Source organism: Thalia democratica, chromosome 5 (genome assembly GCF_965202585.1).
Source record: "Thalia democratica chromosome 5, ktThaDemo2.hap1.1, whole genome shotgun sequence".
NCBI lineage: Eukaryota > Metazoa > Chordata > Thaliacea > Salpida > Salpidae > Thalia > Thalia democratica.
Genome location: NC_139169.1, coordinates 72,209,723 through 72,223,330, shown reverse-complemented (window position 1 = coordinate 72,223,330; position 13,608 = coordinate 72,209,723). Strand labels below are relative to the sequence as shown.

The 13,608-nt window shown below is 25.0% G+C and overlaps 1 protein-coding gene across 1 annotated transcript; it reads left to right on the top strand.

Moving 5' to 3' along the window:
- Positions 1–4,881: 4,881 nt before the first annotated feature.
- On the top strand, positions 4,882–13,186 carry LOC145836002 (arrestin domain-containing protein 3-like). Its single transcript, XM_082943779.1, has 9 exons — positions 4,882–5,015; positions 5,775–5,894; positions 6,309–6,395; positions 6,647–6,795; positions 8,254–8,396; positions 8,874–9,030; positions 10,781–10,849; positions 11,554–11,662; positions 12,427–13,186. Exons 1-9 carry the CDS (start codon positions 4,901–4,903, stop codon positions 12,675–12,677), a joined length of 1,200 nt encoding a protein of 399 aa, XP_082799905.1. The 5' UTR covers positions 4,882–4,900; the 3' UTR covers positions 12,678–13,186.
- The last annotated feature ends 422 nt before the right edge of the window (positions 13,187–13,608 follow it).

The window sequence follows — 13,608 nt, the reverse complement described above, 5'->3', positions numbered from 1 at the left end:
CGTAAAGAACTCATTTTTATTCAACTTAAACTAAATTTAAAATTCTTATTAATCTTTAGTAGTAGAGTATTTTTACTTTTGTTGTAGCTAAAACAAAACAAAGTAAAATTAACTAGTATTATTTAAACAATAAGTAAGAGTTTTTATAACGACTTTTACACTCCGCTTAACTGAAAAAGACTAAAAGTAATATATTTTATTTAGAAACACTTGTGTTTTGCTTATAGATTAATTAATTGAATAAAATTAAATTAAAACGATTTTTCTTTTTGGTAGATATTTCAAAACCATTAAAAAGTACGAAAATTCTTACTAGTCGAATATGCAAGTTAATCTTTGGCATTTAGTATGGATTTAAAATCAAAAAAAAAAATTACAAGTTGTTTAAAAAGTATTTAAAATAAATATTATTAAGTATAGCACTTAAATTTAATTAACGCATTATTTTGTGTGCTTAATATTTACATTATGATAAAATAAGTTTCAAATTTTAGTTTTTGAAAAGATATTTTCAGTTAACCTACTTTATGCTCTCATGATAGTATATTTACTGTGTTAAGTTTACTTTTTATACTGTTCTTGACTCTAACTTTTTTGTCAAATGTTTGATACAAGTCAAAAGTCATTAATTCTACTGTTAAACTAGGACACACCTACGCACTACTGATACTTTTTTAGTCTTTACAGAGACATTTTAACTTTAAATTAATAAAAACATATTTAGTTTAATTTAAATTCTTTAATTGTTTATATAGTTTTTGTTTTACTGGCATCCAAAATTCTAAAAAAATCGAATGTATCTTTTTTGTTTATTTTTAACAAAGCAATTTATTATAAGACTTTCTATTTGTTAATAGTAACATTTAACTTTATTAGTTGTAGACAAATTGACGTACCTCGATTTATAGTAGTTTGAAATATCGGTCTTAAATATTTAGAAATTAAATTAAAGTGCTATTGGTTGCCTAAATTCTAATACCTTTAAATTTATCGAACTAACTAAATTAAAAAACTGTATGGAAATATTATAAAAAGGCAACAAGTGAAACAAAAAAGTTTTATTAATAAACTTTACTTTGTTTATCACTAAATAATTAGTGCCTTTGAACGACTAAATTATAAAATTTCTAACGAAATTGTAAGTATAATACTGAAAGTAATAATTAAAAAGGAAACAACTGACTGCTATTAGGATTTAAAGAGATTTGATGGTTCTGATGAGATTTAATTTTATAGAAACTTATTTGGTATTAACTTGTATTGAAATTTTTCAGATGGGAAGTTATTTGATGTACGGAAGTATGTATGAGCGTTTCTAAAATAAAATTGTTGTTAAAAAAAGTTATGGTTATAAAAAGTTTTGAAGTTTGAAAAAATTTAGATTATTATTTGAAATAAATAAAGTTTTAGTAAAATATTTTAAGCTATAAAAACAAAGTTCTAATTTTAAAACTAGAAGAAAAACGATTTTTTTTTGGCTATTTTAAAACTCAATAGCAATTTAATCAAAACTTTTAACTTTTTTATTTGCGAAGTTGATTTATTAGTAAAATTGAAATTCGAAAAGTTTAAAATCCATAATAGGCACATAAACACAGTTTACCTACAATACAAGCTAAAGCATAGCTAAAGTATTTCAAACATTTAAAACATTAATTCAAAGGAGAACATTTTTTAAGTATAAATAAAATTACTTTTTTATAAGATTTTGCTGACTCATGCAAGCTAAGAAATATTTAGTTTGTAAAGTTTTATTTCCACATTTTTATATCAAGTTGTCTCCATTTAAAAAAATATATAAAGGTGGCAATCAGTAAAACAGTTACAAAAGTAAAAAGTTAAAAAAATAATAGTCAAGTTATTAATTTACTATAAAAAACACTTAATAGTTCTATGATTAAAAAATAACTTTTTTGAAAACTTTGTTAAATTTCCTTAAATAAATATAAGATTGTAAAAACAATTCTGTTTTTGTACAATTGTTTATTAATGATCTACATACAAAGTTTGTTCTCCTTTAAATCCACTACTGCATCTTTTTAAAAGCTTATATTATAAATACCTCAACATGTACTTTAAGTGGTAATTACCTAGAAAGATGTTGCTCCAATATCAAGTTAAAACTATATTATGTTTGATGTCACTTTTAACAATAATTTTTGACTAAAAATTTATATTTTTTTAGATACACAAATAAAATTAAATATATTCATCATAAACTAATAAAATTGAGATACAATATATAATTACTTATATATAATTACTTTTATTTTTCATTATAAAGTGATTATATAAATTCAATAACTTATATCAACTACAATATTGTAAAGTAAATCGGTTAAATATTTTAGTTTATAATAATAAAATGAAATCTTACAATGTATTTATATAGCTTGTTTGAAAAAAGTATGTTTTTAGATTAAACATTTTAGGCTTAAAACATTGATTTTTAGCTTAGAATTATTGTTAAAAGAGACATCAAACATTATACAACTTCAGTTTGATTTTGGTGCAACACTATGCTAAGTAATTACCCTTTAAATTTTACTAGTATCCTTATTCTTATAAATATTCTTGAAAACTTTGATATTTGCAAAAACAAATTTAGCTTGTATTATTATATATAACATAATATTTGTTACTTATGTTTTTTAATATTTTTAGAATATAACAATACTTCCATAAAATAAAGTTAAAGTACTGCTGTCAGTAATGATAATAACATAACTTTTTTTTATGTTTTTGTCTACCAGACTCAAGTTATTATAAAATCAAGCCGTTAACTTTACTTCTATCAAAATTGTACCTCTGAGTTAAGTCATTATAGACAACACAAAAAATATTAAAGTTAGTTTTATAAAAAAAAAACAGCTTTGTACTAAAATGTAAAAGACTAAAGGATGAAATATATTACATTAGACCTGAAATAGTTAACAAAAAATAATCATGTCTTTAGTTAGTCAAAAGCTAACTCAAGTCACTCAAACCAGTATAAAAGCTTAAGGTGTGTACAAGCTCTTTTACTAGTCAGCTTTTTCCATACTGTCTTAACTGATAAAAAACTAAACTTAATTGTTTCAATATAAGATTTTAGTTTAATTGATACATGTATGGTAGAAGGACATATGTTAGTAGTTGATAATAGGGTTGCCACCTTTTCAGAATAAATTGAACTTTTTTGAAGTTTTTTATTTGTAATATGTTATGACTTTAAAACTTATATCTTGTTCAAAGATGTTTTTTTTAACAAGTTATATTGTAATTATTATAAAACTTATTTGAAGCTTGAATAATAATATACTTTATCAACTTTTGGCTTAAAGTACTTCTATTTTAATTTTTACCTATACTTAGTTCAGTTTTTGTTCACTTGTAAAGGTCTTTTTATATCAAATGATGACAACTTGTAATAAATATGTGTGCCACAGTATTGTCATATAAAAAATTAGTTTGATAAATTTATTAGAGTCACACCAGTTGTGTTTGTTAACAAGTTTTCTTTCAACAATCAAATACATAACGGGTGCATTTTTGAAATTGGTCGTTTTTTTCCTTAGCAAATAAAAAATGTTTTTACATCCTACTGATCCACATCTTGATTTTTTATAACTGTTTTTAATTTAGAAACAATAATTTTGCGTCTGTAAAATAAAGTTTTTGTTGGTTTGTGTAAGCTTCTTTAGCATTTCTCTACTCTCTTTTCATTTTGGTTATGTGGCACATGTTGTGTAAAAGCAACAGGAAACCAAGAGGAAACAGGAACAACATAAGGAGAAACTTAATTAGCATAATATTTTTTCCTATTTTTCAGAACACTATATAAACCAGTCCTTATACAAAAACATTAAGTTTGATTAAATTTTTTTATTAATATACAAAAGACTTTATTTACACAACAGTTGCATTTATAAAATTATTTTGTTTCTTACATTGTATAAAAAATGTAGTTTAAAAATTACACTTGGATTAAAGTTATTAACAACATTTTATAACATTAAATATTTTCAAACTATATAATCAGAGCATTATTTCATTTAAACAAGATCTTCAGTTGTTAATGAAATTTGGAAAAATAATTTAAAGATATAAAAAGGACATTAGGCTTGTCTTAAATTAAAACTTAAAAATTGTATTATTCTCCTTGATTATTTATAACTTGAGAACTGTAGTTGTGATCTTCAAAGTTTAAAGTATATACAAAAATTAAAGTATTTATAATTAAAATAAAAAGTTACTTATTAATAAAAACAAAATTTTCCAATTAAGTTTAATATATCTAATTAAAACATTGTTCTAATTTGTTTTCATTAAGAAAATTCAACTAGTGTTAACATGCAGTTTACAAATACATTTGTTAGCAAAAAGCATTTTTTGGATATATTGGCTAGCTTAGATATTAATTATTTGGAACAAAATACTTTTTGTAAAATGAAAAAGGAATTTGTAAAGTATTTATATAAACTCATGACTGAATTTGCTATTTCTGTATGTAGCAAAGTCCAAGTGACTTTCAATATTATAAAGCTCAGAAATTTGTTACCGAAAACAGTTAAATAAAATTTAGTTTTGAGATATTTGAAACAATAATAAAACTCATAACTTGTATTAGCCTTTGTTGTATAGATTTTAAAGGATTTGTTTGTTTTTAGTTTTATAAAAAAATATTAATACTAATTGCAGCTTGTTTGGTAAACAAAAAAATTAATATAATAGTTTTAATAAAAAAATCATTTATTTTTAATCTACCTACTTTTAATTGAAATTTGATTTAAATAAATAAGATATTTATAATTTTTTTCTCTTTCTACTAAAAATGTGCATAAATTCTCTAAAAAAGGCGAAAGTATTTATATTTAATTTTTGAATATTTTTATTTTATTTAGCAGAGTACATATAAAGTATGAAACCACAAGTAAAGTTTTTATTGAACAATGGTCAAACCGACTTTTACGCTGGATCTGTGGTAGCTGGATTTATAACTTTCGATTTATCTGAAGATTTAACTTCTGTTGACGGTATCTATTAGAAAAAAAATTATGTTGAATATTTCATAAATTTAATTAGTTTAAGTTTAATATCATTTAAATTAAATTAAAAAAAAAAGTTATGTTTGCTAGAATGTATTTGCTAATTAAGGTTAAGGTGATAAAAACACATATACAAGTCTATTAGTTCCTTCAATATAAATTGTTTATAACTGATGTACAATAAAAATTAACTAGACTCATTGTATGTTAGCTTATGTTGTTTTTGAAAGCAATCTATAGAATTTAATGTTAACTAATCAAACTACTAAAAAATTAAGCAAGAGTTTTGAAATCAAAACTATTGTTTTGTTTTATTCAAGTATTATAGGTAAAAATTTTCTGAAAACCTAAACAAGTTTTTTAGTTAACAAAACATTTTGAGCTATTACACTTTTTCTACCTTGTTTTCCAAGTGTCTTAAAATACTGTTTGAAGTTATAATTTTTGATGTTTTAGTTGTTTAGTGTACAAGTTCAAAAACTTCAGCATTATATGTTTTAAATTTAACAATTGCACTTAAAAAAAATTTTGTTTTAAAATCAATCTTATCTCTTGTTCAAACAAAAACTTTGAAACATTTTTTAAATGATTACATAAAAAAACAATTAAGTGTAAACTTTGATATCAGTTTTTACATATATGGATCTATTTTTTGTAAGGGGTTTTATTTGTTGTAATACTGCTAAATTAATTTATAAGTTACTAAAATAAGTCAACCAATTAGTTATTTTATTGTGAACTTTGCAGAAGTTGAAGTGAAATGCAGTGGCAAATCGTCGCTCAGGTGGACTGAAAACCACAACAAGCAGACAGTTGTGTACTCCAACAGCGAGAGATATTTTAAAACTCCTATAAAGCTTCTTCAAAGTGAGTTAGAAAATAACAAGTTTTGGTTCTTAGAACTTTCTCACAATTTTGTTATATGTTAAAAAAACACTAGCTTGAAAATAACTCATACCAGTTTTTTTTTTGCTTGTAAATGGTAATAATTCTTATTTATAAACAGTTTTGTGTTTTAAAAAACTTTTTATTACAGTTTGACTAATTTTAAGAAAAAAAAAGTAAAAATTATTAAAAGTAAAATTAAAATAAAAACAAGTATAATGAATAACAGCTACTAGCGTTTTTGTTTATCATTTATTCCTTATATTTACAAAGTTTTGCAGTAAATTGTTGCTTTAAATCATTAACTTTCACTTTTCAGTTTTGTTTTGTGTATGAATATTATAGATTTTATATTTTCAAAGTTTAAATACACATAATAATCACATATTATGGCAGACATTCCTAACAACGTTTTGAATAAGGGCCAACACAAATTTCCATTTTCTTTCCTTATACCACATAACATACCAGCTTCGTTTCACTGTAAGTTGTACCTTCTGTTGTTATTTTGTTAATAACTAAATTTACTTTAATAAACTATATTAAGCTACTTGGATATTTGAAAAACTGCTTATAAAGTAATATTTTGTATGGAATTTAAGATAGCATGTTCTTGCAGCTACAAGAATAAGAAAGTGTTTAGTTTTTGATTCATGTTTAAAATACTATAGCATATTAAGCATTGTGCTAACTTAATAGAGTATAATGTTTTACTTAACATTCTTATCGAACAGTCAACAAGTTTGCAAAGGCATCTGTGGTTTATTACCTGACGGGCAAGATAAAGCGTTCTGGGTTGCACTTCAACGTGAAGGAAAAACACAACATAACTGTGCTGGGCAACACTCCTGTCCATGAAGTCTGTCAGGGTAAAAACCCCATGGTTGGTATCAATATTATTTTTCTAAATTGTAAGGATTTAACATAACAGTTTTTTAAGTAAAAATTATTTTCATACATGATATTATACTTACTTTTTAAAAATGATGTTAACTTTTGTGGTTTCAAAACTATCCTTTAGTTGAATTTAAGTTCTTCGTATTTTATTTAATAAATTTTACCTAAAAAATTTTTAGCAATTTAAAAATTATTATTTTATAGTTTGAGTGTTAAGATTGCAAACAGTCTCTAACTTTCGTTTAGTATACCTATTTAGCTTAAGTTAGTACGTCAACTTCATTTAAGGCCATAGGTCTATTCAAGGTCCAACATTTTTTTTTACAAAAATTAACTTTGGCTTTTATATGAAAGTTTTAAGTACAAACTACAAGCTAGTTTTTATAGAATTCAAAAATATCATTTAACTTTTGAGATATTTAATTTTTTGTAAAAACTTTCCTATATAAATGTATGGACTGCAAATTTTTCAGGGTCAATTTTATTGGAAATTTTAAAATTCAAACAAAATCTATCTCCTCCTTCATTTTTCAAGCAATCTTCTTCAAATTTTCAGGAAATGTTCCTTATAATAAAAGAAAAAAACATTACTTTAGATATATAGTAATTTAAAAAAATAAAAATTTTATCACAAAAATTAAAAAAAAGTGTTTTTAGTTCCAAAGTAAAATTTTTTTTGTTATTGTATAAAGATTAGACTGTGAAAGTTTGAAGAATATTGCTTAAAAAATGTAGGAGGAGATAGATTTTAAATGAAATAGTCTTTTTTTGCTGTTTTAGTTTTCCCGTCCCATAGGAAACCTATTATTCGGCCCAACTTTGACTGGTTATATCTCAAAAAATAATTCGAATTTTTAAAACAATCAATAGCATCTTGAAGCTTAGAAAAAACTCTATAAAATAAAATCAACTTGTAAAAAACATGGTTTACCCCCCCCCCCCCCCTATGGCCTTAAATTTACTTAGTTTGGACATGTTAATTTAAATTTAACTTACACATGGTCTAAGCAAGTATTTTTATTAAAACAAAATATTTTGTTTTCGAAACCACTCTGAAAACACACCTAATGAAATTTTCAGCAGCAAAAAATACTGTAATTTTTTGTGTAACTATGTTTTGATTACAAGTTATTCTGAGACTTTTATTAAAAGTTTTAATCATCATTAACAATGTTTTAACTTAATTTTAGTTATAGATTACTGCTTTTTTAGTTTTTTGAATAAATAGTACCATTTGTTATCTCAACCTTAACTGGTTGTGCTAATGGCAGTTGTAAACATAAACCTGTCTATGTTTTTTATAGTTTATATAAACTTAGCTTTTTTTACTAGATGCTTAAAATAAAAAATTTGTAACAAAAAAAAAACAGTTTTTATCCAACAAAGCTATAATGTTTAACTTTTCAAATTTTAAACTGGTTTTGATTATTACAAACCGTATTAGGAGCCAGCAGTGGGGAGAGACAGCAAGTTTATTTGCTGTTGGTGCTGCAAAACAGGCCCTCTCAACGGGGAGGTAGCCTGCAACAAAACCGGATACGTTCCTGGTGAAGTGGTGGTCGTCAACGCCACCCTGGAAAATTTGACGTTTGTTACGTAGTTTTGTTTTGTACATTTTTTTAGTCGCCAAAGAAGCTTTTTTTTTTTTGAAGTCGTGTTTGTAATTTTACATAATTAAATGAAATACAACATTTGAAGAACTTGTTAAATCTGGAATTTTGAAAAATATTGTACCTGTTTTGTACAAATTTAATATTTAAACAATGATATAAATTCAACTGTTTAAAAAATTCTATAAAATTTTATCAAAGTTTTTATTTGCAAAATGCTATTTAATAAAAAGGTAAAATTTTAAAAGAATATTTTTTTATGAGTTTTTTGTTTATAACTTTAGAATAACAAATAAAACATAACCTTATAGAATTAATTTTTGTATAAAACTGTTAACTAAAGTATAGAATGTTAAAACAGCATAATAATACCTGTTGTTATGTATCTACTAGATTCAAGTATGCATAGTATTATACAATTATTTTTCAAATTGTTTTTCAACACAACTTTCAGCAACACCGATCTGCCGTTCACCAAGATAAATCTGAAGCGCAACGTGAAGCTGAGGGCTCGCGGGAAGACCAGGACTTTCAGCGACATTCCGGTCAAGCAGGAATTCGAAGCTTGCAACAAGAGAAAAACTTTGAATCTGAACAACAAAAGTGTTCAGGTTAAAAAATAATTTGTTCATAAGTGATTTACAAATCTGGTTGCTAACAGTATTGTTTTTTTTTTGTTTTGAGTATTAAATCGTTGTTTCAAAATTAAAAAGTTAAAGCTAGTGTACTATTAAAACAGTTAATAAAAAGCAAACAACTGTAAAATTAAAGTATACATTGAACTTTTAGCTTTTTTGTTATTTTTCAGTTACTTTCCGAAAGTAGTTTCCTTTTAAATTTCTCCCCAAAACTACCCAAAAGTTTTGAAAATTTTCCACATTTGCAACATGATAAAGTCACGTTCGAACTTTTCTCATATTGCTTGTTACTTTAAATTTTATTACAAATAATTTATTACTAACATTTGTTTGGTCAATGGCGTCACAGAGCGTGATATTACTCACACAATGGCGTGTACTTGTGTGAAAAGCATGTAACCATGCGAATAGAAAACATTAAAATATTAGACAAAAACTTTTTGTTTTTTTTAATTCTTTTTTAAGAAGCTTGCACAAACAACTTGGCTGTTATTTAAAAACCACTCAATAGTATAATTACTTTTGATGTTTTTTGCTGTTGAAGTATAACAATCAAAAGACTGTATTGTTGAGCTAAAGTGTCTTATCTTGTTTGTAATTGTTATTTATAAAGCTTATAAAAACAACTAGACTAACATCAAAAGTTTTTTTAACAATGTTTTTTTCTGTTTAAAGCGATTGAAAATAAAAAATGCGAGGAACAAAAATCAAATATTTAGTTGAATTAATTAAAAATTTCAATTTAAAGTGTTTTATTATATATTCAGTTATCTTCTAAATAGTTAAACAATTTAAATACAATTAGTCTTATTTAAGAAAAGCAACATAAATAGTTTAAACTTTACAATTCCAATTAATTATTGAAACAAATTAAAACTTACAAAAACAAAATTCCATAAAACTTAATTCTCGTTGATGTAAAATGTTACTTATTTTAATTTAGAGAGGTAGCGTTAACTTATACGGGGCGTTAACATTTTCGTAAAAACAATTTTGACATAGATACTCGTTACACTCATATTGAAGTCATTTTGCCAAAAATTATCTATTTCATTGTTATTATTTTATTTGTAAAAATGTATTTTATACTAAAAAAATTTTTTTTTGTCTAAAAATTAACGTAAATTTACTACTTGTATCCTGAATTGTTTCGTTTCAAATGAGTTTGTGCTGATTAGTTTCAGTAAAAAGTGTGATCGTAGTTTACCTTTTTTACACTTTACGAAAAAGATAATTTAAATAAGAATGAAAAATTAATGAAACTTTACGTTTAAAGAACTGCTTGTTAGCTGTCACAACTAAAATTGAATAGTGTTTGTTTTGTAAACTAAACTAAGTTTTTAAGTAACATGTTTCCTACTAATATTTTATTCATTACCACTCTAAAGCTTTTATAAATAAGTTTAAGAAAATTGCAATGTTTTAAAAGCTTGTGTTTTTTGCAAATTACATTAATTTCATGTTCTTTTTTGAAATTTTTATATATTGTTTGACTTATGCGCTGTGAGTCATACATCACATCTGTTATGAGTTATTATATATATATTTTGTATACTATAAGTTTTGTTAAGTATTGATAATGTAATATATTCAAAATTTATTAATATCAATAAGTAATAACTACAGAAAACTTAAACTCGCACAACTTTAAAAAACCACTGTGCCGAAACTTGATTTTTGAAAACTTTGTACCATAAAAATTTAAATGATGACATTTCAACAGATTCCAGTAGATATGGCACCGTCTCACTTGCCAAATTGCAACATCATATTTCCACAGTACGTTATTGAGGTTTGAAACTTGTTTTAAAGTAATTAGTTTGTATAAAATAACTAGTTTGTTTGTAGTTTACATGTATGTAGTAATATAGTTCTACTTTAAAAAATGATTAAATTTGTTGTAAAGTATAATAAATTTTAAAAATATCTAACAAAGGTCCAACAGATTGAAAGTACGTGAAGTGTAAATAACAATTTTATAAACAAATAAAAGATAACTGATGATTGACTTTTATTAAAAAATGCTTCAGAATTGTTTGTTTAGGTGGCGTTAAGTTATTTTACATATTTTGTCTAATCATCTTAGCTTTACTGTTTCAATTGCTACTATTTTAAGAAATGGTTCAGGAAATACTTGAAGGTATTAGCTTTTTATTAAAGAATAAAAAGTTATGTATACATGTAATTAAATGTGATAACTTATAACTTACCGTATTCGTTAAATACTTTGACTACTTTCTTTTTTGAAAAATTATTTGAAGCTATTTTCTGACGTTTAAATTCTGATTAGTACCGCATTTAAAACAAATTGCGAGTATATGTTTATAACAAAATTTAAATTTAGATCAATTTGATTGTATTTTTTTTATTCTTTTTTTCATAGCTCATTAGAATGTTTTATTAAAATTTCAAAAAAATTGCAATTTATATCACTAAATTTTTAATTTTAATATATTTGAAAGTTTTGCAAATTTTTAGTTTTTATATTTTTTTTAGTTGGAAGGTCAAATTAGTGGGTGCCACATAAACCTGAGGGTCCCCTGCGAAATAATGGTTGGAAGCCCCCTTCAACCGGCAGTTGCCATGCCAACCATGCCTACTAGCGGTCAGTTAGATTTGTTTGTTGACAGTTAAAAGCGTATATTTTTAATTATATAAAGTAAATGTATTCAAAAACCGACTGATTTTTAAATTGATTTCAACAGTTTTCTCTAAACTAATTTTAGAAAGTTATAAAAGTGATATTAATTACTGTACAAATGTTTTTTTATAACAAGTGTGTAGGCAGGGTTGCCACATACTCAGGAAATTCAGGGAACCTCAGGGAATTTTGATTGTTTTTTTAACTCAGGGAAACTTAAAGCAGTTTTGGTTTTTTCTAAAAATTTCAGGAAAATTTTAAGATTTAAAAAAAAAATCTCAGGGATTTTTTTTTTCTAGATCTAGAATGAGGTTTAGTTTATCCAGTTTCAATATTTTGTTCAAAAAAGTTAATTTTATTTATTTCCAAAATCTTTAAGTGAATTTTTTCAGCCTTGCAGCTAGTTCTTCAACATTTTTCGAACATCAACATTGTATTTTTTTGTAAATAATGAAGTTTTTAAGGATAAGAAATAGAGAACTCAGGAGAACTGAGGGAAGTTTAAAATTACTCAGGGAAGATTTTTCACTCAAAGAGTGGCAACCCTGTGTAGGGTACATTTTAACAAAACCTTTATTAATTCTCGTAACCATTTACAGAGTATACACCGGCTATACTTTTTAAAAGATAGTAACAAATCTAGTAACTACTGTACAGAAGTTTTCAATATTCCACTAAACAAGGCATTCAAGCATTAAGTTTCAAAATATAAATATTTTTATTCACAGAGCCTCCGGCATACTCGAACGCATCACCCACCTACCCCGTCGAACCAGCTGACGGGAGAAATGGTGTTTCCAACGCCAACTACCATCCCGACCAACCATTACCCCAGCAAGTGCCACCAACGCTGACTACCAACCCGCTGACGGGGCAGCCCCTAAACATGGGAGCGGCAAGTGGCGCGCAAAATGGCGCAGGTGGCGCGCAAAATGGCGAGTACTACGACTGGAACAAGTCGGCGTTCACCTACAACTAGTGGTGGGAAATTTTTCGGATTTTGTTGGTTATTTCGAATGCTTTTGATTGTGAAACTATCTCGTTAAACATTTAAAACATGTAATCTTAAAATAAGTTAGTTTTTGTTGGTTGTTTTGTTTCCTTCTGATTGTGAAATTAACTAATTAAACATTTAAAATACATTTGAACAATTTAAAGATAAAAGATAATTTTAATCAGCCGAACTCTAAACGTTAAAGTTAAAAGATAAAAATGTTTAGTTTTTGATTTTTTTTTGCTTACTTTATTTTTTTCTAGTTGTAAAACCAACTCATTAGAAAATAAAAAATCTAAAAGTTGCTGAAAACAAATACTTTAAATTTATTTTTTAAAAGTCTCAACTGTTTTATAACTACTTGTATTGCGTTTTACCTTTTTATGTTAACATGTAATAATCCGATTTTAAGTTTAAAATTATGTTTCAAGATTTTATCATCAGTTTTTACCTTGATAAAGTGAGCTTATAGCTTTTTTACATGAATGATCTTTAAAATACCAACACATTTTATAACATTCTAGTTCACTTATATTTTGTATTTTTTAATCTCTGTTTTCCGTCCCTATATATCTCAATAATAAATCGTTTTATTTTGTAACAAGCTGTAAACAAGAGTTTGATATCATATGAATTCAATCCTCTTAAATCTTTTCATTAAAAACTTTTTGTTTGTATACTAACGAATCATTTTTATACCATCATTGCAGTTTAAGAATATTTTCAAACTTCATAGTGCAGTATAAATTGTTTTTTCTCTCAAGTGTTGTAATAAAATGATTTCATATTTTCATTGTGCTTTATTGTTTACCTGCTTTTGTTCAATAACAAATTTATTCGTAATAAAATAACTCATCTTTACTATTTGCTATATAGACTTGAGTTATAAAAACTATACTTTATGTTTCTATATCAA